Consider the following 21,449-nt stretch of genomic DNA (forward strand, 5'->3'; position numbering starts at 1 on the left):
CCATAAAGGTAAAGTAACTTTCTTCATGGACATATCACCTAAAGTTCTTTTGAGTTTTCACACAAACAAACTTAGTCCTACTCATGTTCTTTCCATCACCAGCATCCTCTCTAGAAAGGACTGTTCACAAAATAGATGTTGGACCATGGACTTGCATTCTAAGTTAATAAAACATGTCCTTTTAGGAAAACTAACAGACTCTTTATTTGCTACCAGGGAGACAATAAGGGTGAAAAAATGTCATCAGAATGAGTATCTTAAGTGGGTAGTGAAAGCAATCTCATTGTCCAATGAGCTACACAAATGCCCCATACCAATTTCCTTAATGGCACATTTCATATGGATAGTGGCAGTATCTACTACCCTTTTAAAAGAATCCAACTGCAGGACAGTTGCAAGGCTGCAAACTTGGTCACAACCTATGACTTTTATTAACCCTTACAGGTTGCATGTTAGAGCCAAACTGAATGCATTGTTCAGTGGTCTGGTGCTGTCTTCTATGCTTGTGTGATATCCCACCAGCCAGTAAGTTAGTTTGGGAATCACATATGTCTGTGAATCACAGAGTCCATAAAGAAGGACTGCTTGCTGGCCGGCTGGCCCTGGCTGATTTACACTGTTCTTCAAGTGGACATCTGGATTCACACAACTCACCCTTCGCCTGTCATACTACTTCCACTTGTGTTGGATAGAGAGAACTGAGGAAGGACCACTGGATGGAGCAGTATATTAGCTGAGTGGGAGGGATAAAGCTCTAGATTGTTCCTGAGAGTAAACACTGTGCAGGCACATATGTACCCATAGATGTGAATTCACAGATGACCATTCAAACAACCACAGTCACAGGAAGGTAAGCTATCATGCATAGTTTCTGAAGTCTACGTGTTGTAGCAGATTACAGAAGTAGATTATCTTTTTCTTCTGATATACAGATTCATGATGATGATGTCACTTTGAAGGTTAACCAAGAGTTTGGACATGCTTATAATTTTGAACCCATGGATGTGGAATTTACTTTTAGCAGGTATTTTTTTTTCCTTCATGTTATATTTGAATTCATTAGCACTTCTTTCTGGAGAAATGAATGGTATTGTCTGCCTCTTGTTCTAACAAGTACACCTGCAACATTTCAAAGGATGAAAACAAATTGGTCCTTTTAAAAAATCTTTTTAGGAACAAATGCTGACATTCAGTAGTAAGTTGCAACTAAAGTAGGACCATTGAATCAGTGGACCTTACAGAGGAATTGAGGTACCAAGTCCATACTGATCAATGGGTCTACTCTAGTTGTGACTTTTTGCTGCTAGGTTTCAGGAATAGTGTACATGTCTTTTATTTTTCAATTTAAGATGAGTACTTTTCATGTAACGTTAAGGTAATGTCAGATAATATATTTTTGAGGAAAAATTTTTAGAGCTGCTAACTTGAATGGGCAAAACAGAAGCTGGTTGGTTAAGAAGTATATCTTCTGCCCAATGTAAATGCAGCAGTAGTATAAGACAAAATATACTGATTATATACAATGGTATGATTTCTTTGCTGATAAAGTTTTAGTTTGTGTTCTGCTCTTGTGATAGGACTACCAGCCGGAGATGTCATTTTGCAGTAGAACAAGCCATCCATTTAGGAGAAAAAGGTGGGAAATGTTTTCTCCTACAGTCAATGTTGTAACGTTACTGGGAAAGTGAGGCGTGCTTGAAACAAATTTATGCAGAGGCTGCTTCAATTAGGGCTGGTTTTCTTCCAGCAACTGCTGATAGTGACTTGTGTAACTATTTCAGGCTAGTTCCAAAATGAACTGCTGATGGATATTGAACCACTGATGCAATCAAACAGATTATCTTTTCATCTATTATAGGGGATAAGCAAAGTGCACAGCCTGATGGCTTCCAATGCAGACCAGTAACACCCTCACCCAAAGGCATTTTGACCTTGGAAGTCTTCCCCATGCCTCTGAAGTTTAAAAAAAAAAAACGTTAGAAGACCCCTCATGTTCATTGGAGGGAGCAGAAGACCATTTTCCTATGTTTGTTTACATCATCTATTTCAGGGCCTGGTAGAGGTGATTATTTTGAAAAACAAAAGTGACTGCTAGTCATTTCTAAATTTGGAAATCCCTGTCTAACTTACAGCAGTTCTGGGGGGAATGTTGCCACATTGATCCCAGAGGAGGGTACCAAGGGCCTTTTTAAGTACAGGAAACTGAGGACACAGGGGCAGCCTACAAGGTCCAGGGCCTACCCTCAATGGGTCATCTTAAAGATAGGCACAAACTGCCAGTTCAGAGGTTCGTAATAGTTTATTTTTCAGCCAAACAGGCATTTGGTGCTTCTCAGCCCCACCTCCTCTAGTTTGTGCCCAGTCAGAGGCAGTATGTGGAGGGGGTGGGCAGGGAAGCTGGGGCACGGCCTCTTATTGGGTGCCCACTGGCAGAGGCAGGACTGGGAAGTGCCAGACACCTATTTAGATGAAAAACAAAGCAGCACAATACAGTGGTGCCTCTCATAGTGAGGTTAATCCGTTCCGGATTAACCTTCGCTATAGTGAAACATCGCTGAACAGAGCAAAAAAACCCATTGGAACACATTAAACATCGTTTAATGCGTTCCAAATGGGCCGAAAACTCACCATTCAGCGATGCTTCCTATGGCCGGCAGCCATTTTCGCGCCCTTGTTAAGTGAGGGGAGGGCGCGAAAACGCTGCGCGCGGCCATTTCGGGGTTTCCGGCGGCCATTTTGTCTGCCGAACAGCTGATCGTCGGGGCTTCGTTTTGCGAAGATCGGTAAGCGAAACGCTTGCCGATCTTCGCAAAGCGAGTTTCTCCCTATCTAAACAACGTTGAGCGATCGCATTAGCGATCCCAAAAAAGGGATTGCTATGCGATTTCGTCATTGTACAGTGCGCTCGTTAAGCGAGGCACCACTGTACGTTGAACCGGTGATTTGTTCCCATCTCTAAACTAAACAAATGGTTCTCAACCTTGGGTCCCAGACATTCAAGAAACTTCTAAAGCTGAGCATTGGTTTGGTGTGCCCTCTCCCTCTGCTGTGCATGTGAAGAAGCTTTCCCTCTCTCTTTCTCTGAATTCCTTTTTTGCTGAAAGAGCAGCAGTGTTTATTCTCATAAGTTATCCAGACTAGCCTTTTGCTTTTTATATATTGTAATGAAAGAAGATGGTTGGGATTAGGTAGGGATGGAATGTGGTGCTTGTAATAGTAATTCTGTTCAGGTTTTGTTGTATCCAACATTGTCAAAATGCGTAGAACGGTGCACCTAGCCCTGCCTCCTTTCTTCACACTTGAAGTGCTGAGTGTGAAGAGATGGTTTTTTTGCTTACATGTAGACTATCCGTGCAACAAAGAATTCTGATTTTCAAAGATTCTTGTCCGTGTTCATAGCCTGCCCCGCGCACGGACCCCACACCCCCCCCAACTGGCCCGCAATTTGAAAAAGGTTGGGGACCACTGCTCTAAAGGCTACAGTATAGGAAGGCAAGATTTTTTGTATCTTTAGTAATATTTGTGCTTATTGAATAACTCTGTTGGCAAATGGTTGACCATTTATGTTTATCATCTTTTTCTCCAAGTATTATTTCCTGATAGTGTCACTCTGCAGTCTCCACAAATTGTCAAGCAGTGGCATGATTCAGAATGTTCTTACAATGATCAAGAACAAAGCACCACACAGGAAACTAAGGTGAATCTATAGTAGTAATCTTACTAAGTTTTCAGTTATCTTATTTACTACGATATTGTTCTAAAGATGAACCTGTCCGTATATAAGAAAAATACTCCCCCCCCCCCAAAAAATAGTGGTTTGGTGCTGTAGATGACTTACTCTTATTTTAGGTTTTGTACATGGCTGTTGATATCAAAATATCAGGCAGGTGATAATAAGGAGTGATAGAGTAGCTGGTTTCTGTTCTGAAAATACTGTAGTTCTTGAAAGTAAGTTAGTAGTTCATACCTAGCTTTTTCCTGTTTCATAACTGCAGCAATCCTGTATTTTTCACCCTAGAATACTTTCGTGATTGTTTTTGCTTTTGACTTAGAACTAATGAGTGTTTCTACAAAAGCAAATTAGAGCAAAGCCTTCTGATGCTATGCTGAATAGCAAAAGTTTTGATACCGCAAAGCTTTCATTTCAGAAGTCATATTATAAAATCAGATATTACTCTGGTCCACTCAGATAAATACTGTACATACTCAGCATGGTTGGCACAATTTGTATGCTATACTCGTAAATAGAGATGGGGGTGCAGGGTATAGCCCTGCGCAGGTGGATATAATGAGGGTCTGGCCCCCTGGGGCTGGATCATCCACTCACCCGTCCGCTAGTGCAGCCAGCTCCGTGCTCCCTTCCAATCGTTCAGGAGCTCACGATTGACTAGCCACAGTTGACTAGCCACTCCTGGCAGAGAAAGGGAAGACAAGCCTCCTTGCCAGGCTGATGAGTGGCTAGTTGACCACGAGCTCTAGAGCAATTGAAAGGGAGCGCAGAACTGGCAGCAGCAGATGGATGAGTGGACGGTCTGGCCCCAGGGGGCCGGACCCTCGTCATGTCCACCTGTACAGGGGTATTCATATATAAATACAAATACAGTGGTGCCTCTCAAGATGAATGTAATTCATTCCGTGAGTAGTGCCGTCTTGCGAAAAGTGGTTTCCCATAGGAATGTATTGCAATGCATTCCTATGGGAACTTTGCAAGACGAATGAATTTTTTTCGTCTTGCAAGGCATCGGTCTTGAAAAAAAATCATCTTGCAAAGCACGGCCATAGAAGAAGCCGTCTTGCGAGGCACCATAGCGATCGCAAAAACCTTTCGTCTTGCAAGGCATTTGTTTTGCGAGGCACCACTGTACCCCCATCTCTACTCATAGAGTTTGGACCAGATAGGCGGGGTATAAATCAAATACATAAATAAAATAAATAAATCCCTGGTGAAAAAAATTATTCTAAGAGACATGATGTTTCTCTGCTCATAGTTATTTTGGCAGCTACATGCATAACTTGTTCCCTAAAGTTTGCTGACTGCTTACACACCTCAGTTGTGCAGTCAGTGTTTTCTAAAGCCTCTTTCTCTTCTCCTGGAATACTCTTTCTGCTTTGCTTGCTCTAAACCTAAAAACTTAGTTTGTAGACTTTGTTCTTTCCCTTTCCCTATGGAGCAAAATTCTTTCCTATCCTTGTTTTCTTTAATAAAATAAAAGCCAGTGTGGGGAGAATATTTATTTATTTATTTAATATCATTTGTAGGCTATGTTTTTTCCAATGAGGAGACTCAAGATAGCTCACAATGTTAAGACAAGTAAAATTAAGTACACAATAAATTACATATTTAAAGGCAATTAAAATGTAGCAATAATTAAAATACATTAAGTACTTTAAAACATGTAAAACTTTAAAAGCAAAACTTAGCTAAAAAACCACCATTGAGTGACTCACTTATGGTTATTTAAAACCCTGCCTGAAGAGGTGGGCCTTCAACTCGGCAGAAAGAGAAAGGAGAAGGGGGCTAACGTAACTCCCAAGAGAGAGCATTCTACAATCTGGGAGCAGCCACAGAGAAGGTCTCCTTTCATTTCTCCATCAAATGTGCCTGCAGTAGCAATGGAACTGAAAGGAGGGCCTCCTCTGAAGATCTTAAGGGTTGGGAAGGGTCATAAGGGGAGATACGGTTATTCAGATAGCTTGGACCCAAACTGTATAGGCCTTTATAAGTAATAACCAACACTTTAAATTGAGCCTAGAATGGACTGGGAGCCAGTGCAGTTGCTGTAGCAGGGGTGTTTTATGCTCCCTATAACTGGTCTAAGCAGCTGAAGTTTCCAAACTATCCTCAAAGGCAGCCCTGTGTAGAGTGCATTAGAACAGTGGTCCCCAATCTTTTCCGAACCGTGGACTGGTTGGGGGGTATCTGCGGGAGGCGGGGCACCCCCTGCGCTCACAGGATGTGTGGTGTGCTCCTGCGCGTGCATGGATGGGGCACACTCACATGCACAGATGGGCAGGGCGTGCTCATGGGTGGGTGGGTGTTTCTCGTGTGCAGGCACCCGTTCAGGTGGACGGGCCGTGCAGGGGGACGGGAGATCTGTCTCCGTGGCCTGGTCCTGCCAAGGCCATGGACCAGCACTGGGCCGCAGACCGGGGGTTGGGGACCCCTGCATTCCAGAAATCTAAGCACACTGTAACTAGGGCATGTGTCACTGTAGCCACATATCTCAAGGAACAGGCACAGCTGACCTATCAGTTTTAACTATGTAAGTGCAGTCCTGGGCATCCACACTCAGGGATAAATCCAGGAGTATTCCCAAGCTGCGTTTTCAGGGGAGTGTAACTCCATCCAGCACACATTGCTTATTCCTTCATCTGCCTTACAATTTACCAAGGGCACTTCTGTCTTATTTTGATTAAGTTTCAGTTTGTTTGCACTCATCCAGCCCATTACTGATACCAGACACCTATTTGGAACCAAGATAGCCTCTCTGGAATTAGATGGAAAAGACAGGTAGAGTTGGGTGTCATCAGCATACTGGTTACATTGAACTCCAGGCGGTCTCTCCCAGCAGTGTCATGTACAGTGGTACCTCGCAAGACGACGACCCCACTGAATGACGAATCCACATTACAATGACTTTTTGCGATTGCTATAGCGATTCACAAAACAGTCATTCCAATGGGCGATTTTCACTTAGTAATGATTTGGTCCGTGCTTCGCAAACCGTTTGTTCACAAGACGACAAATTTTATGGCTCCGCAAAATGGCTGCCCTGTGTTTTCCGGACCCATGCTTCGCAGGGGAGCCATTTTTACAGCTGATCGGCGCTCACAAAATGGCTTCCCTATGGGCGATCTTTGCTGGACGACAAGGTATTTTCCCCATTGGAACACATTAAACGGGTTTCAATGCATTCCAATGGGGAAACTGATTTTGCATGATGACGATTTTGCTAAACAGTGATTTTCCCAGAACGTAGTATCGTCATCATGTGGGGCACCACTGTATATGTTAAAGAGCATGGGGACAAAGCCAAATCCTGAGGGATGTTGCAGGCCAACAACCAGGGCATCAGGCAGGAGTTCCCAAGCATCACTTTCTGAGTTTACCCCCCCCCAAAGGACTGGAGCCACTGTAAAGTGGCACCTCCAGGTTCCACCTCAGAAAGGTGGCCTGAAAGGATACCATGGTCAAAACCTGCTGAAAGGACCAGCAAAGCAAACAGGGACACAGTCCCCCTATCCAGTTCCTAGCATAAGAACAGAAAATAGCAGCAAATTTTCATATATTTGCATTAAAGAACCTTATTAGTATTAATTTTTTCAAACTTTCTGAAAAGTAAATGTCCACTAAGGAAACTTTGTTGGGGTTTTCAAAATATATCTGTGAATTATCTCTGCATTACAATTGTTAGGTTTTTATTCCAGAGCAATGACCAACTTCAAATTTTGGACACACGCTACTATTTTAAAGATCTGTAAATCTGTTTTTCTTCTTTTGCTACTTCCAGAACATCAAGGTGCAAAATAAGAGTGAAAAAGAGATGTCAAAAGACAAAAAGACAGTTGTGCTTTCTGATATGGTGGCTGTTGCTACACAAACAAGTTGGTATTATTTTATCTTTTATTGTATCGAACTTTAATTGTTGTGAGCCACCCAGAGACCTCTGGGTGGAGTGGGTGCCACAGAAATTAAATAAACAAACAAATAAATAAATAAATTATTTTAACGTTTTCTTCATTTTTGCTAATATAAGAAGGTTTCATAGAGGCAGGAAAGGCACCTCATCTTTTACTGTATTTTAGAATATGCTGTCTCTATTTGATGAATATTATTTTAGGTCTTTGTAAGTATATCATAAATAGAAAAAAAAATCAAGAGTTTTAAAAAAAATTCACAGTCCAGAAAGTAATAATTATTTTTAATATGCATATTTTTAATCTAGTAAATGAATCCTCATCCTTTAATAGAAGAGGCTGTCGCTTTTTCAATCCACTGCTGAATGAGCATCAGAAACTAGCAGTCAAAAGGATACTTAGTGGTGAATGCAAGCCAACCCCTTATATTGTTTTTGGACCCCCAGGAACGGGTAAAACAGTCACTATCATTGAAGCAGTTTTACAGGTAAAAGTGAAGAATAATATAATTCGGTTTTCTCCAGCTTTGCTTCTAATAATTCTCACTCATTCTTAAAAAAATTGTCAGATAAGGCATTGTAGTTGTAGTTGAATTCCCCTTTTAAAGAGAAAGCCAAGGTTGAAGATAATATGATGTGCTGCAGCTACAATGAAATCATTTTGGAATAAAAATAATTCCACTGACATTGGTGTGATTGCTGTATTGAATTGAAGACAAGCAACTTTTTACGCTCCGGAAGTCTGTCAATGGAGACCTTTTATGGTGGATCAAAGTTTTTAAAACTTACTAAGTTTTAATAGTTAGATAATTGGGGGAGTTTGAAGGTAATAATATTCTTATCTGGATGTCTAGAATTTTTGGCCTCTCTTCATAAATTTCATTCTTCCTTAATAGTAAATACTAAATTAATAGTATATGGAACTTCAGCGAGTCCAGAATGACAGTACAGTAGGACCAACTACTGAGAACCTGTGGTTTCACTTATCCACCACCTGAAAATATTAAATAACCACCTCACCCCCAGAATTACACATTATTACAAGAACTGGCCACTAGAGGGAACCAGAGACTATGCTATATATAGTATTTGCATACCCATGCTTTTTGCCATGTGTGGGGGAGGGGGCCTGGAATGGATCCCCTCTGGATGCGGAGGTCCTGCTGTATTAAGCGTGCTGTAGAGCAATCCTGTCTCAAAGATGTGCTGATGAAGTAGAGGTTAGGATTAGGCATGTGCTCTTTCTGCCGGCAGAAACCATCTTTTCCCAGCAAAAGTAATCAGCCAACAGAATTGCTAAGCAGGTACGAGAATTGCTGAAAAGAGTTGGGAGAAAGAGTAGCAGGAGGGAAAATCTCACTGTATTAAGAATATTCTCCAAAATGAAAGATATGAAAGATTGCTCTGGATTTCTTTTAAAACTTTAGATACATTACAACTTACCAGACAGCCGAATACTGGTCTGTGCACCATCAAACAGTGCAACAGATCTTGTTTGTTCACGACTTCATGACAGTAACATGTTAAAGCCAGGAGTAATGGTGCGAGTTAATGCTTCCAGCAGAAATGAAGAGGTAAAGACTATTCCATATAATTTTATTCTGCCTTAATTGCATTAGCAGATAAAAAGTTCCTTTAAGTTCAGCTTTGGCTGTATGTAGTAAAGTTTTGCTGAATGTGCTTTTCAATGCTGCTGCTTTGCATTTTCTCTCAGTAATGTTTTGTTTTCCACTCAGCTACCATTATTTACTGATGTGCCCTTCTGGGTACCATAAATCTTAATCCTGCCTCTGGTGACAGTTTGGACACACAACTGCATCCATTTTAAGAGGAAACGGGACCAAGCCCAATTATCTTGTACAGGGAGACCCTTAAGCAGGGAACCCATGCAATGGCTGTGCAACTGGTGCATCCCATTTACTTCCTAGGAGACTCTGGGGTCGGTGGGTCATCAGGTTGGCCGATGCTGGATCCAGTGCATTAAGGCTCTTTTGCTGTGTTCAGTTTATAACCATATTTGTATCTTGTCAAAATTATGTACAGTACACTCATTTCCATGCTGATTGCAGTCTAAAACCCTGTCCATGCTGATAGCCTTGCAAATATTCTCTGAGTGGGATATTTTCAGAATGTGTAGATCTTCCAGATAAGTCCAGTAAGTAGCTTGTGTAGATGTGTAGATCTTCCAGGTAAGTCCAGTAAGTAGCTTGAGTTGAGTAAATTCCTGTTGAGCAGTATTGTTTTTGTAAAAAGATTGAAAGAAGACAATTTAAATGGGATTTCTTCACTAACAACAATGTTGTATGGCAAGAACACAGTGGGTGAATACAACTTCCTCAGAGAACAACTTCAAAAATCAACCTAGAATAACTTTACATGCTGGACAACTATGTCAGACATATCATAGTAATCAGAGCATTTCTTGTGGCTGTTAAAATCCTCCCCTCCTTCCTTTGCAAAGCAAAACAAAGTCTCTAGTCTCTTGTGGAGGGTGGCAGAACATCTGTTTTTGTTTCACTGTGCAGCTGAAGAACAGTTGGTAAGCCTTACTGTATCCTCTCTGCACTTGAATACTGAAAAGGTGTGCAGTTCAGGACAGGAATTTTTGGAGAGTATGCAGTCAGAGGACTTAATGGCTAATGTGAGAAGGGGGTAGAAATTACATCAAAAAGTGAGCCGTCCCCTCAAGCACCCGAGGTAGAATGAAATGTAGAGCCAGAAAGGGAGTTAGGAGCAAGACATAAGGAAAAGCAAGTGACAGACACACATGCCGGTGAGGAAGGAAAGACCCGCACGATGGAGATAGGAGAGGTTCAAGGCAGGGAAAGCTGCGAGCGAGGGAAACAGATGAAATGGTCAGAAACAACGGTGGCCAGAGAAGGAGTAGAGTGGGAAAGCGACAGGGAGAGAGTGAACGTGTTCTTGATGACCGAGGAAGGGAATATATCAAAAGAGACAGAGAAGTTAACCGTAATTAAAGAGAAGGCATTTGAAACATCTGACGAGGAGGTACAGGTCTTTCCAATCCCACAGAAAAGAGCCGCGGAAGGTGATGTTGATGAAGGAACTAGTGGCTCTGCGAAGGGGAAAGTTAGACCTATAATTCCTGGTCTTAGTCCTGAAGAATGGACGGTTCTAGTATATCCCAGGGCTCACGGTCCAGAGAAAATGGTACATCAATTGGATCCTGCAATAGAGAGCTGTCGAAGGAGGGAGAATGGGCCCGTCACCCATGTTGCAGGACTCTGTGCATGGTTCGCAACGGGTTTATGAGAATGCCTACCGAGAAGGAGAAGGCAGCAAAAACCTATTATTGAAAGATTTACCTAATGAAAAATCTATGGCTTGGTTTTGGGAAGATTTCCCACCCCAGTTGATATTACAAACCCCTGTTGAAGTTAATAAAGGAATTAATGCCAGTTGTGTTAATAAAAATACTTCATTGCATAATTTAGACTCATCGTTTGTATTATCTGAAAGAGAACAGCACAAGAGCAATCCTGAACCCACTCACAGCTAAGACTTCTCTAAATACAGTGGGATGAAACTTGCACATTCTTGCTGTCTATACACTAATGAAAAGAAGGTTCTTGTAGAGTTTTTCTATACCAGAGCAAAGTCATGTTTCAGATGGTGGACAAGGGTGGTTGTAGTGTATTTTTTATGTTAGAGTACCTTGGGAATTCTTACTTAAAAGGGGAGATACTGTAAGTATAAAACAAGTAAATGTAGTCTTTGCAAGTAAATGTAGTAAACTTTGCAACGTTTCACCACTAGGAAAAACAGTTGCATCTTTTTTTAGATCTTCAAATTTATATTTTATTGTTTAATCATGTGCCATCAAGTTAATTCAGATTTATGGTGACCCTTTTTCAGGGTTTTCCAGGTAGAGAATATTCAGAAGTTGTTTCCACTCCCTTCTTCTTTAGGTATCCTGAGACTCTGCAGCTTGCCCAATGCTCCACAGGCTGGCTCTACTCAGAGGAGGCTCAACTCTTGCACAGTACAGAATTGAACACCCAGTCTTTGGCTCTGCAGTCAGATATGTAAACCACTGAGCTGTATGGATAGCTCAGTGGCTTAGGTGTCTGGCTACAGAGCCAGAGGTTGGGAGTTCAGTTCTCCATTGTACAAGAATTGAGCCAACCTGTGTGGCCTTGGGTAAGCTGCAGAGTTCCAGGGCACCCCCAGAAGAAGGGAACGGTAAACCACTTCCGAGTATTCTCTACCTGCAAAACCCTGAAAAAGAGGTGTTTTTTTTAATAAACTGACAGTAGTTTAAATTTAAGAATTTATAGTCTGTATTGTCTGCACATTATCTGCACTTGTCATAGGTACAACCTGTGATGGAAATACTTACAGTTCAATTGTTTGTGTTAACAGAGTCTTAGTGAGGTAATAAAGCTTTACTGCAAAGATGGAGAAGACATTTGGCAAGCATCTCGGTTCAGGATCATTATTGTAACATGCAGCAGTGCAGGGATGTTCTACCAAATAGGAATAAGGTGATGTGGATGGTTGCTTTCTTCTATTTTTTAAAAAAATTGTGCAGTGTTCAGAACATGATTGGGTTTAAGATCAGAGAAATTTGCTACAGTCTAGTTCTATGAACAATAAACAGCTAGGCCTGAAAGAACTTTACTGCTGTCAGGAGATTGAAAAGATCCTTATTCTCACTATGTTTCACAGTAAATTGTGTCAGGGATATTTTAGTATATCATCTTAATATCATAAACCCCCACTAAGCGAAGGAGCTCACTGAGTGACCTTAAACTAATCATTACTTATCAGCATACTCTACCTCACAGTATGGTTGTGGGGATTAGTTGTCTTTTGTAGATGGAAAATCCTACACATGCTGTTGTGACTTCCAGTATCTCCTGGCACTTCAGAGGGGTTCCCTCCCTCCATCTCTACATCCACACAAACTGAAGAAAAGCAGAAACTTTAACAGGGTGTATCAAAACTGGGAGGGAGTGTGAGACAATAGACTGTTATAAGTAAACCTCGTAACTTCAGTTCCAGTGTTGTGCTCTGAGTCTCGTACTATCTCAGACCAATGGCTCTAGTCTCATGGGAAGACCCCAGTTCCTTTCATTGAGTCCCCAGTCTATAACAATCATTCCACCCAATTGCTTTCATTCTCCAGAGGGAGGATCAGTATGCCCACACCAAGGACAAACATGGCAGGCCTCTTCCATAATTGCCTCAACCCTTTTCTCCCTTCGGAGTGGGTGGTTCTCTTTCCCTGCATGTACCTTACACAAGGAGGAGGACTATACACCGCCTTCTGTTGTCTCTTTTCTCTCCTTTCTTGCTCCCCCTAATAGCAAGTTTGCTTGGGCAGCTTGTGTTCATGCTTGGAAGCTTTCCTTTTGGGCACTCAGAACTACACCCAAACTCCTTGCCAGGGACCCTCCTAGTAGATATAGTCCCACTGCCTTGGAATCATTTCTTCAGGGGACCTCAGCCCAGTAGTTAGTAAACCATTCCTCCCCACTCCTCATCCCCCATACCTACTGCTGCAGGGTTTCCCCCAGACTGGGCTGTATTCTTTGTGGTGCCTTGATCAAATTTTTCTGAACTCTCTTTCTGTCCTCCTCCTTCCTCTCTAGTGACGTCTCTTCCCTCTTTGGGTGTAAGCGCCCCCTTTTCTTTCCTGGCTTTCAAGGTTTCTACCTGCTCTTTCTCTACAGCAGTGGTTCCCAACTTTGCATCCCCAGATGTTCTTGGACTTCAACTTCTGGAAATCCTGACCAGCACAGAAGGTTTCGGGGAGCTTTAGTCTAAGAACCACCTGAGCACCCAAGTCTGGGAACCACTGCTCTACATGGTCATTCTTTTCCTCCTGAGTGAAGGTGTTTGTTTCCCCTGAACCACTCTCAGCTCTCTTTTTTCTCTTCAGCCTTCCCCAGTAAGTAAAGCCTCTTTTATATTTCCGAGCCACCAGAGATAAATTGTTTCCTGCCAGTTTCTCAAGGGCTCTTCTCCTAACTCTCAACACAGATCAGATTTATGTAGCCTCTGCTTGTGTTCCTGTGTCTCTGCCTGCACTGGTCACAGTGCCTTATCACCCCACAATAACCCCTGTTTCAGGTGAAGTCAAGTGAGCAGAAGCTTCATGTCCTTGGTCCAAGAGTAATGCCTCACGAGGAGCTGTTATGACCCTTTCCTCTTCACAGCTCTTTTGTGATTAAAGTCACTGTCAGCTTCACATCTAGCTTTTGAGTTTCTGAAAGGTGTCTGGGTAGCTGTGGTTGGGAGACAGAATTCATGTCTCAATGAACAGTTTCCAGCAACAAAAATGTAGAGAAAGACTGAGTAGAAACATGGGTGTGCATGAGCTCGGGAATATACAGAGATGCCTGTTCTGTGGACAAGGCAGTTAATTTAAACAACAAAAATGAAGGAATGGTCAGATTATGCTTCTTTTCGATACAGTCTGAGAGTTATTCCTTTGATGAACTTAATGAATTATTATTTGAACTCATTAAGTGGTATAATTCAAAGCATTAATTTTATGAAATCTAATGGATAATTTCCCACCTCACATCATTTAAAAGTTACTTCCAAAGGAAATTGTGATGTTTCAAAAGTCTGTAGTCTCTTTATGGCTTGGTCCAGGCCTGACAAGAAACTGGACCTCTTTCAGAGCAATTTCTGTTACCTGTTATTATCTGTTCTTTTCCTGACTCTTAAGGATGATTTCTCCATGCACTGCAATAGAAATGGAAGGGTTTTAAGGGCAGAATAGATACCTCCTCTAAAAACATGGGCCTTTAGCTGGATTGCTCATGAGCAGTTTATTCTTGATTTTAAAAAGGTTAGAACATATTCTCCTAAACTGAAAAGCTTGTACCTTCTGCTTGTCCAGAATTTAATAGTGGAGAAGAAACATTAAGGTCATCCATGCAATAGAAAGCCATGGGCTAAACCAGACTCAGTTGTTTCTGCACTGAACTGGGCCTGTGCATCCATCCATTTTTATATAATTTTATCTGAAGGCATTCTGAACAAATAGTAACCAAATTACAACATATAGTGGTGCCTCGCACAACGATTGCTTCATACAACGATGAATTCACACAGCGATGGGTTTTTTTGAGGAATTTCCCCCATCGTTTAACGATGTTCTCTATGGGGGAATTTCACTTAACGATGTTCCTTTTTGCTCATTTAAAAGTGTCTTAAAATGTTTGAAACCTGTTTTAAATGCTTGGATTCCATAGTGCACCTTGTGAAACATGTGCAAACTTAATTTGGTTTTGTTCTGAGTCTTCATTAATTTTTGATGATTTTTTTATTTTCCCCATTTAAATCAATTGAATGGACAATTCAATTCATTTAAATAGGGAAAACAAAAAATCACCAAAAATTAAGGACGACTCAGAACAACACCAAATTAAGTTTGCATAGGGTTCAGGAGGTGGGCTAACAATTGCAAGCATTTAAAACCTGTTCCAAACATTGTAAGACACTTAAAAATGAGCGAAAAGGGACATCGGAAAAGACTTCAAAAGCACTGAAGCCGGCTTCAGTGCTTTTGAAGCTCTTCCATTTTCGCTCATTTTTAAGGGTCTTACAATGTTTGGAACAGGTTTTAAATGCTTGCAATCGTTAGCCTACCTCCTGAACCCTATGCAAACTTAATTTGGTGTTGTTCTGAGTCGTCCTTAATTTTTGGTGATTTTTTGAATTTTCTCTCATTGGAATGTATTGAACTTTCCGTCCAATGCATTCCAATGAGAGAAAATTCAAAAAATCACCAAAAATTAAGGACGACTCAGAACAACACCAAATTAAGTTTGCATAGGGTTCAGGAGGTGGGCTAACAACTGCAAGCATTTAAAACCTGTTCCAAACATTGTAAGACACTTAAAAATGAGCAAAAAGGGACATCGGAAAAGACTTCAAAAGCACTGAAGCCGGCTTCAGTGCTTTTGAAGCTCTTCCGTTTTCGCTCATTTTTAAGGGTCTTACAATGTTTGGAAGTTCCTGGTTCACAAATTTTGAGACAGGTTTTGCTCTTTTTGAAGCACATGTTTGTTTAGACACTGCCGCAGAATGACAGAAAATATTAATAGTACATACTTTGAACATCTTTCTCCTAACTTTAGGCTTGGACACTTCACACATGTGTTTGTGGATGAAGCAGGGCAGGCGAGTGAGCCGGAATGCCTGATACCATTAGGACTGATATCAGAAGTCAGTGGGCAGGTTTGTAAGATTTTACTGTATTCCATTGAGCTGCTGTACATTTTTTCTTCGTTGTGATAATTATTCCATAGCATATCAAAACTTCCATCGAGAAAAAAAATCTTCAGTACTTGGGAAGATCTTGTTTCTTCTTCATGGCCTCTGTGAATGCACACTAATGGATTTGATCTGCACATGCACCGAGGCCTCGGAATATTCTGGAGCTAGAAATCAGTAGGACCCCCCTCCGTAGCCCACGTGGTCCACCCGTCGCGACCGTTACCTCAGTTCCATTTTTTCCACTGCGGAAAGAGGTCTTGCTTCTGGAGCTCTCCTTCTGCGGTTACCTGGAACAACAATACAGCAGCCTTAGATCACTGTTTTTCCCGTCTAATCATTCGTATTTCTTCCCCGTTATTCTTCTAACAAAAAAAGGACCCTAGAATAGATATCCCCCTGTTCCCCTTTCCCCCTTTGTTTATGGCACCTAAAGTTTCGTTTAAAAGTTGTGCTTCTTGCAAGAAGAGAAGATCCCCACCACAGACACTCATAAACTTTCTTTATTTTGTCTTGGGGAAGCCTGCCAAACTTAATCGTGCACCTACTACAGGGGTTTTACTAAACAAGCATTAAAGCGAAGAGATCAGCGCCTTTGCGCCTTTTTGTGGGAAAGATCCCTTCAGCCTCCCAGTATGGATGCCTCGTTGGCTCCACAGAGGGCTTCTTCTTCCCTGATGCCAAGTCCTATCCGTTCACCTAAGTTGAAGTCCTCTAAGTCTAAATCGAATTCTCACGTTGATTCATCTTCCAAGATTAAGCCCAAACCGAAGAAAGTGAAGTTGACTTCCCCGCTTCGTCCAACACCGCCACAGTCCTCACCTCGGCTGGTTATTGATCTCGAGCCATATAGGGACTTAATGCCTCCAATACATGACGAGCCCCCATCCCCGCTACTCGCAGCTTTGGCTCCTCCAGCTGACACTTTGGTCGAGATGCCACTTGAGCGCTCTTCAGCGCCTTCCAGCCCCAGGTCACTGGCTGGACCACCATCTTTCACGGGCTCTGAGTCCCCTTGCTCACCGGACCCCAGTACGGTAAAGAAAAAGAAGGCAAAGACTCATCATCTCAAATCGCCTGATGCTGTACGCCATCAGCCTCAGAAACGCTCATGGCCAAAAATGGCTAAGGGCTCGAGAGATCGGAAGCACCGGTCCAAACATACCAGGAGCTGTACTGTGACTTTCTGCCTGTACCTTACCGACGCAAGCGCCATCAACGTTGGTGCTACGGGATGGAACAGTTCCTCGATCCCAGGATGTTTCGACTACTCGTCCAATTCGTCATCTTCTTCGTCCTCATCATATGATTCGGACCTTCCTGATGACGGTACCTCACCTACTCCCACAGAAGCCTCCGATACCGGGCAACGTAAGCGGTACCGAGATGAACGAGAACACGATGATTCACGCTCGGTACCAGAGAGACAAAAAATTCAGGTTCAGTCAGTACCGTCGGTCCCCAGCAAGCCATGTGGGGCCGCTGCATCGAACGACAAACTCATGGGTACAGCGAAGGCACCTCCTGGTACCGTCACTTCTGGTACTGTGCACGGTACTAAGACTAAGCAAGCTATTCCAATGCTGGCTAAACCTAAGAAGCCTCATCGTTCTTCAGAACGTCCACCTCTACGATACCCGTCAGAACCGTCTGATTCTTCAGCTTTACCTGACCAGGACTCTGACTCCTCCAGGTCCATACCGATCCGGGAGTCCCCACCTAACATGAATACTCCTGATATCAACGATGGTGACCCACCTTCTCTGGCAGCTGACTTTAAATCCTACTCAACCGTGGTACAGAGGATTGCCAAGGCTCTTGATCTCTTGGTACAGCAACTGACACAAACTGAGATGGACAAGGTTTGAGGATATTGATGAGGAACTTATTCCTCCACTCTGCTTGGCTTTCATCCCGTCCTTGCTACGCATTCTCAAGCAAACCTGGGACAAACCTTTCTCTGTCCCTCAGATGTCCCATTGGGTAGAAAGCCTATACAAAACTCATGGTACCGAGACGGAATTCCTTGCTAAGCATCCTCTTCCTAATTCAGTGGTTGTTCATGCTACTCAAGCCCGTTCTCGTTCTCAGTCTAGCATTACACCGAACAACAAGGAGGGCAGGAAACTCGACATCTTAGGTCAATGGGTTTATTCCCTAGCATCATTCACCCTCCGGGCCGCTAACTATATGGCGGTAATGGGGGCTTATCACAAACACCTATGGAATCGTGTGTTGTCTTCATTACAGGCAGCCCCAGCAGAACTTAAACCTAGGGGGCTTTCTCTCTATCAAGAAGCCACTGCATTGGCTAGACAGGAAAGAGTCACTGCCAGGCATATCATTGAAGTAGCATCTAAACAACTCATGATGGGTATCGTGTTCAGATGACATGCGTGGCTGAGATCAGCCAATATTGCGGAAAGTCCAAAATGCACATAGAAGCATTACATTTTGACGGTTTCGGCCTCTTCAACTCCAAAACTGATGACATCCTGGAGAACCTACAGAAGATGAAAAAGACAGCCCATTCGTATAATGTACAATCATTTTACAGATCACAACATTATCAATGGAAGCATCAGTACCCATATCAATCCTACAATCCCTTCCCAGGAAAATAGAGGCATTTCCTGCAACAACTTACCTCATATCAGCCTCGCCAACATGACCTATTTATTTATTTATTTATTTATTTATTTATTTATTTATTTATTTATTTATTTATTTATTTATTTATTGTATTTATACCCCGCCTATCTAGTCATTTCAATCGCCCCCATCAATCCTTCAGGAAATCTGAAAGGAAACCCAAACAGAGCCTTTGACTCCCTCATTCCGGCAACCCCACTTTCATACACCACTTCTTCCACCTGCCTCGCAGTTGGGCTCTCATCACCACAGACTCATGGGTGCTTGCCGTCATCGTGCATGGATATGCCATAGAATTCATTGATTCTTCCCTGCCTCGTGTCATTTCCACTCCTCCATCTGCCGCTCTCAGGAAAGAAATCAAACTATTGTTAAAGGAAGCAGCCATCTCGTCTGTTACCGTAGGTCCACTCAAACCCGGCTTCTTCTCCAGGTATTTTCTAGTTCGAAAAAAGGACGATTCCTTCTGCCCCATTCTAGACCTAAGGCACTTAAACTCTTTCATTGCATATCATAGTTTCTACATGATAACTTTGGAACATATCCTCCCGCTGATCCAACGTGGAGACTGGTTTTCAGTAATAGATTTAAGTGACGCCTAGTTCCATATCTCCATCAGGCCCGATCATGCAAGTACCTCCGCTTTGCTCATGGAGGTGCTTTATTCGAGTTTACCGCCTTGCCATTCGGACTCTCCACAGCCCCTTGGGTATTCACAAAATGTATGGTACCTATGGCGGCTTTCCTTTGGACACAGAGGATAGCGCTGTACATCAACAACTGGCTTCTTGTGGTGCACTCAGAGTGACAAGCTATCAGGCATACCGCAATCACGTTGACCCTTCTAGCCGACCTGGGGCTCCAGGTCAATCACGGGAAGCCGGTGCTTGTTCCATCCCAAACCGTACACTACATAGGTGCAGTGCTCGACTCCTGACAGGCCAGAGCATTCCTTCCTCGCGAGAGGGCAATAAAAATTCAATCCTTCATCCAACAATTTCGACCTCGTGGATATCCTACCATCCATCGCACACAAAAACTGTTGGGACTCATGGCCTCCACCATGTCCGTAATCCTGCATGCTCAGTTGAAAATGAGGTCTTTACAGGCCTTGTATCTGTCACACTCCAACCCTCTCTTGGATCCACCCAACAGGCACCTCCGAGTCACTCCTGAATTGGCCCAACAACTTCTCTGGTGGACCTATCTGGCCAACCTGTTCCTCAGTCGCCCCTTCGCACCACTCCGGTTTACCATGCAAATAACCACCGATGCCAGTCCCGTGGGATGGGGAGCCCACTGCGAACGCCTCCATGTACATGCCACCTGGTCAGTGAGAGAGAGGAATCTCCGCATCAACAGTCTGGAACTCCTCGTCATCTTCAAGGCCTGTTGTGCCTTCCTCCCAATTATAGCCGGCATGGCAGTTCAAATAACAACAGACTACACAACAGCAATGTTTTACATAAGCAAGCAGGGCAGCAGGCACTCTCTTCCCCTTCTATACCTAACAGTCCAATTTTGGGAGTGTGCCTGGAACATCATGTATTCCCATCAGTGGTCCACAGCTTCACTCAGGACAACGCTTGGGCCAACCATCTCAGCAGGAGAACTTTTCAGACGCACGAATGGTCCCTGGACCAAGCTGTGTTTCTCAGGCTATACAACAGATGGGGGTATCCAAAAATAGATGTGTTTGCCACAGAGAACAACACCAAGTGTGCTGCCCTCTTCTCCAGGGCACCGATGGGAACTGGCTCAATGGGAGATGCGCTCATGGTACCATAGACCAGTCATCTGATCTGTATGCTTCCCCCCATACCACTCATCCTGCGGACTATTGTAAAGATCAAACAAGACAATGCAAATGTTATCCTCGTTGCTCTTTACTGGCCAAGGCAACCCTGGTTCACGGAACTCCTGGCGATAACATCTGACTCACTCAGACTACCAGCTCTTCCTCATCTTCTCATACAGCACAACAGTCAGACCTATCTCCGCTCTCTCCACCTCACTGCCTGGAGAGTATTACCCCAGTAGACACTATTTTATCACATTCCTGGAAACCAGCTCCTAAGAATTTATACAAGCATAAATGGCTCGCCTTTGAAAAAATTGCAGCCTCCTATAATCTCCCAACTTCACTAACTTCGTTGGATGCTGTACTATTATTTCTTTCCTACCTGTTTGACAAACCTCGCGCTCTCCACGCTCAAGGTTTATCTATCCACAATCATGGCTCACCAACCTCCTGTCTCTGAAACTGCCTTACTATTCCGTCATCCGAAGGTTAAACGGTTCCTCCGTGGCGTGGCACATCTCATTCCACCACAACTGGCACCTACTCCTCAGTGGTCCTTTCATACAGTCCTCAACAGGTTGACATGCCCCCCATTCGAGCCATTGGCGATGTGCTCGGAGCACCTTCTCTCATACAAGGTCTTGTTTCTGGTCACTATTACCTCCGCTAGGAGGGCATCAGAGCTCATGGCCCTTTGTGTGGACCCATCTTTCCTTCAATTTCATTTGGACAAAGTACCATATATCCTGACGTCTCGTTCCTTCCCAAGGTTTGTTTGGATTTCCATCTTCACCAACCGCTAGTCTTGCCTACTTTTTTTCCGCAACCGTCTATGCCTGTTGAGAAATCATTACGCCTCCTGGACGTTCGCAGAGTGTTATCCTTTTACATCCACGAGACTGCTTCTTTCCATCAGTCCAAGCGTCTGTTTGTTTCTCCTCACCCGCCTCATAGAGGACAGCAGGTGCTTCTGCATCGCGGTGGCTTGTCCAGACTATCCACTTCGCCTGTGAACTGGCACATAAGCCACTCCCAGACCCTGTTAAAGTTCACTCTACCAGGGCAGTGGCTGCATCTACAGCGTTCCTCTGTGGTGTTCCTGTTCT

The 21,449-nt window shown here is 43.2% G+C and overlaps 1 protein-coding gene across 5 annotated transcripts in view; it reads left to right on the forward strand.

Annotated features, from left to right (window-relative positions):
- Positions 1 to 21,449, forward strand: part of MOV10L1 (Mov10 like RNA helicase 1) — a 68,585-nt gene that overhangs the window by 37,000 nt on the left and 10,136 nt on the right. For all 5 annotated transcript variants that reach the window (XM_073000601.2, XM_020812873.3, XM_073000599.2 and 2 more), the window contains 8 exons: positions 933 to 1,024; positions 1,578 to 1,636; positions 3,588 to 3,697; positions 7,512 to 7,605; positions 7,947 to 8,125; positions 9,065 to 9,211; positions 12,021 to 12,142; positions 15,755 to 15,854. In XM_073000601.2, coding sequence (XP_072856702.2) covers positions 933 to 1,024; positions 1,578 to 1,636; positions 3,588 to 3,697; positions 7,512 to 7,605; positions 7,947 to 8,125; positions 9,065 to 9,211; positions 12,021 to 12,142; positions 15,755 to 15,854 — 903 coding nt within the window. The remainder of the gene's footprint in view (positions 1 to 932; positions 1,025 to 1,577; positions 1,637 to 3,587; positions 3,698 to 7,511; positions 7,606 to 7,946; positions 8,126 to 9,064; positions 9,212 to 12,020; positions 12,143 to 15,754; positions 15,855 to 21,449) is intronic.

This window comes from Pogona vitticeps, chromosome 5, assembly GCF_051106095.1.
Source record: "Pogona vitticeps strain Pit_001003342236 chromosome 5, PviZW2.1, whole genome shotgun sequence".
Taxonomy (NCBI): domain Eukaryota; kingdom Metazoa; phylum Chordata; class Lepidosauria; order Squamata; family Agamidae; genus Pogona; species Pogona vitticeps.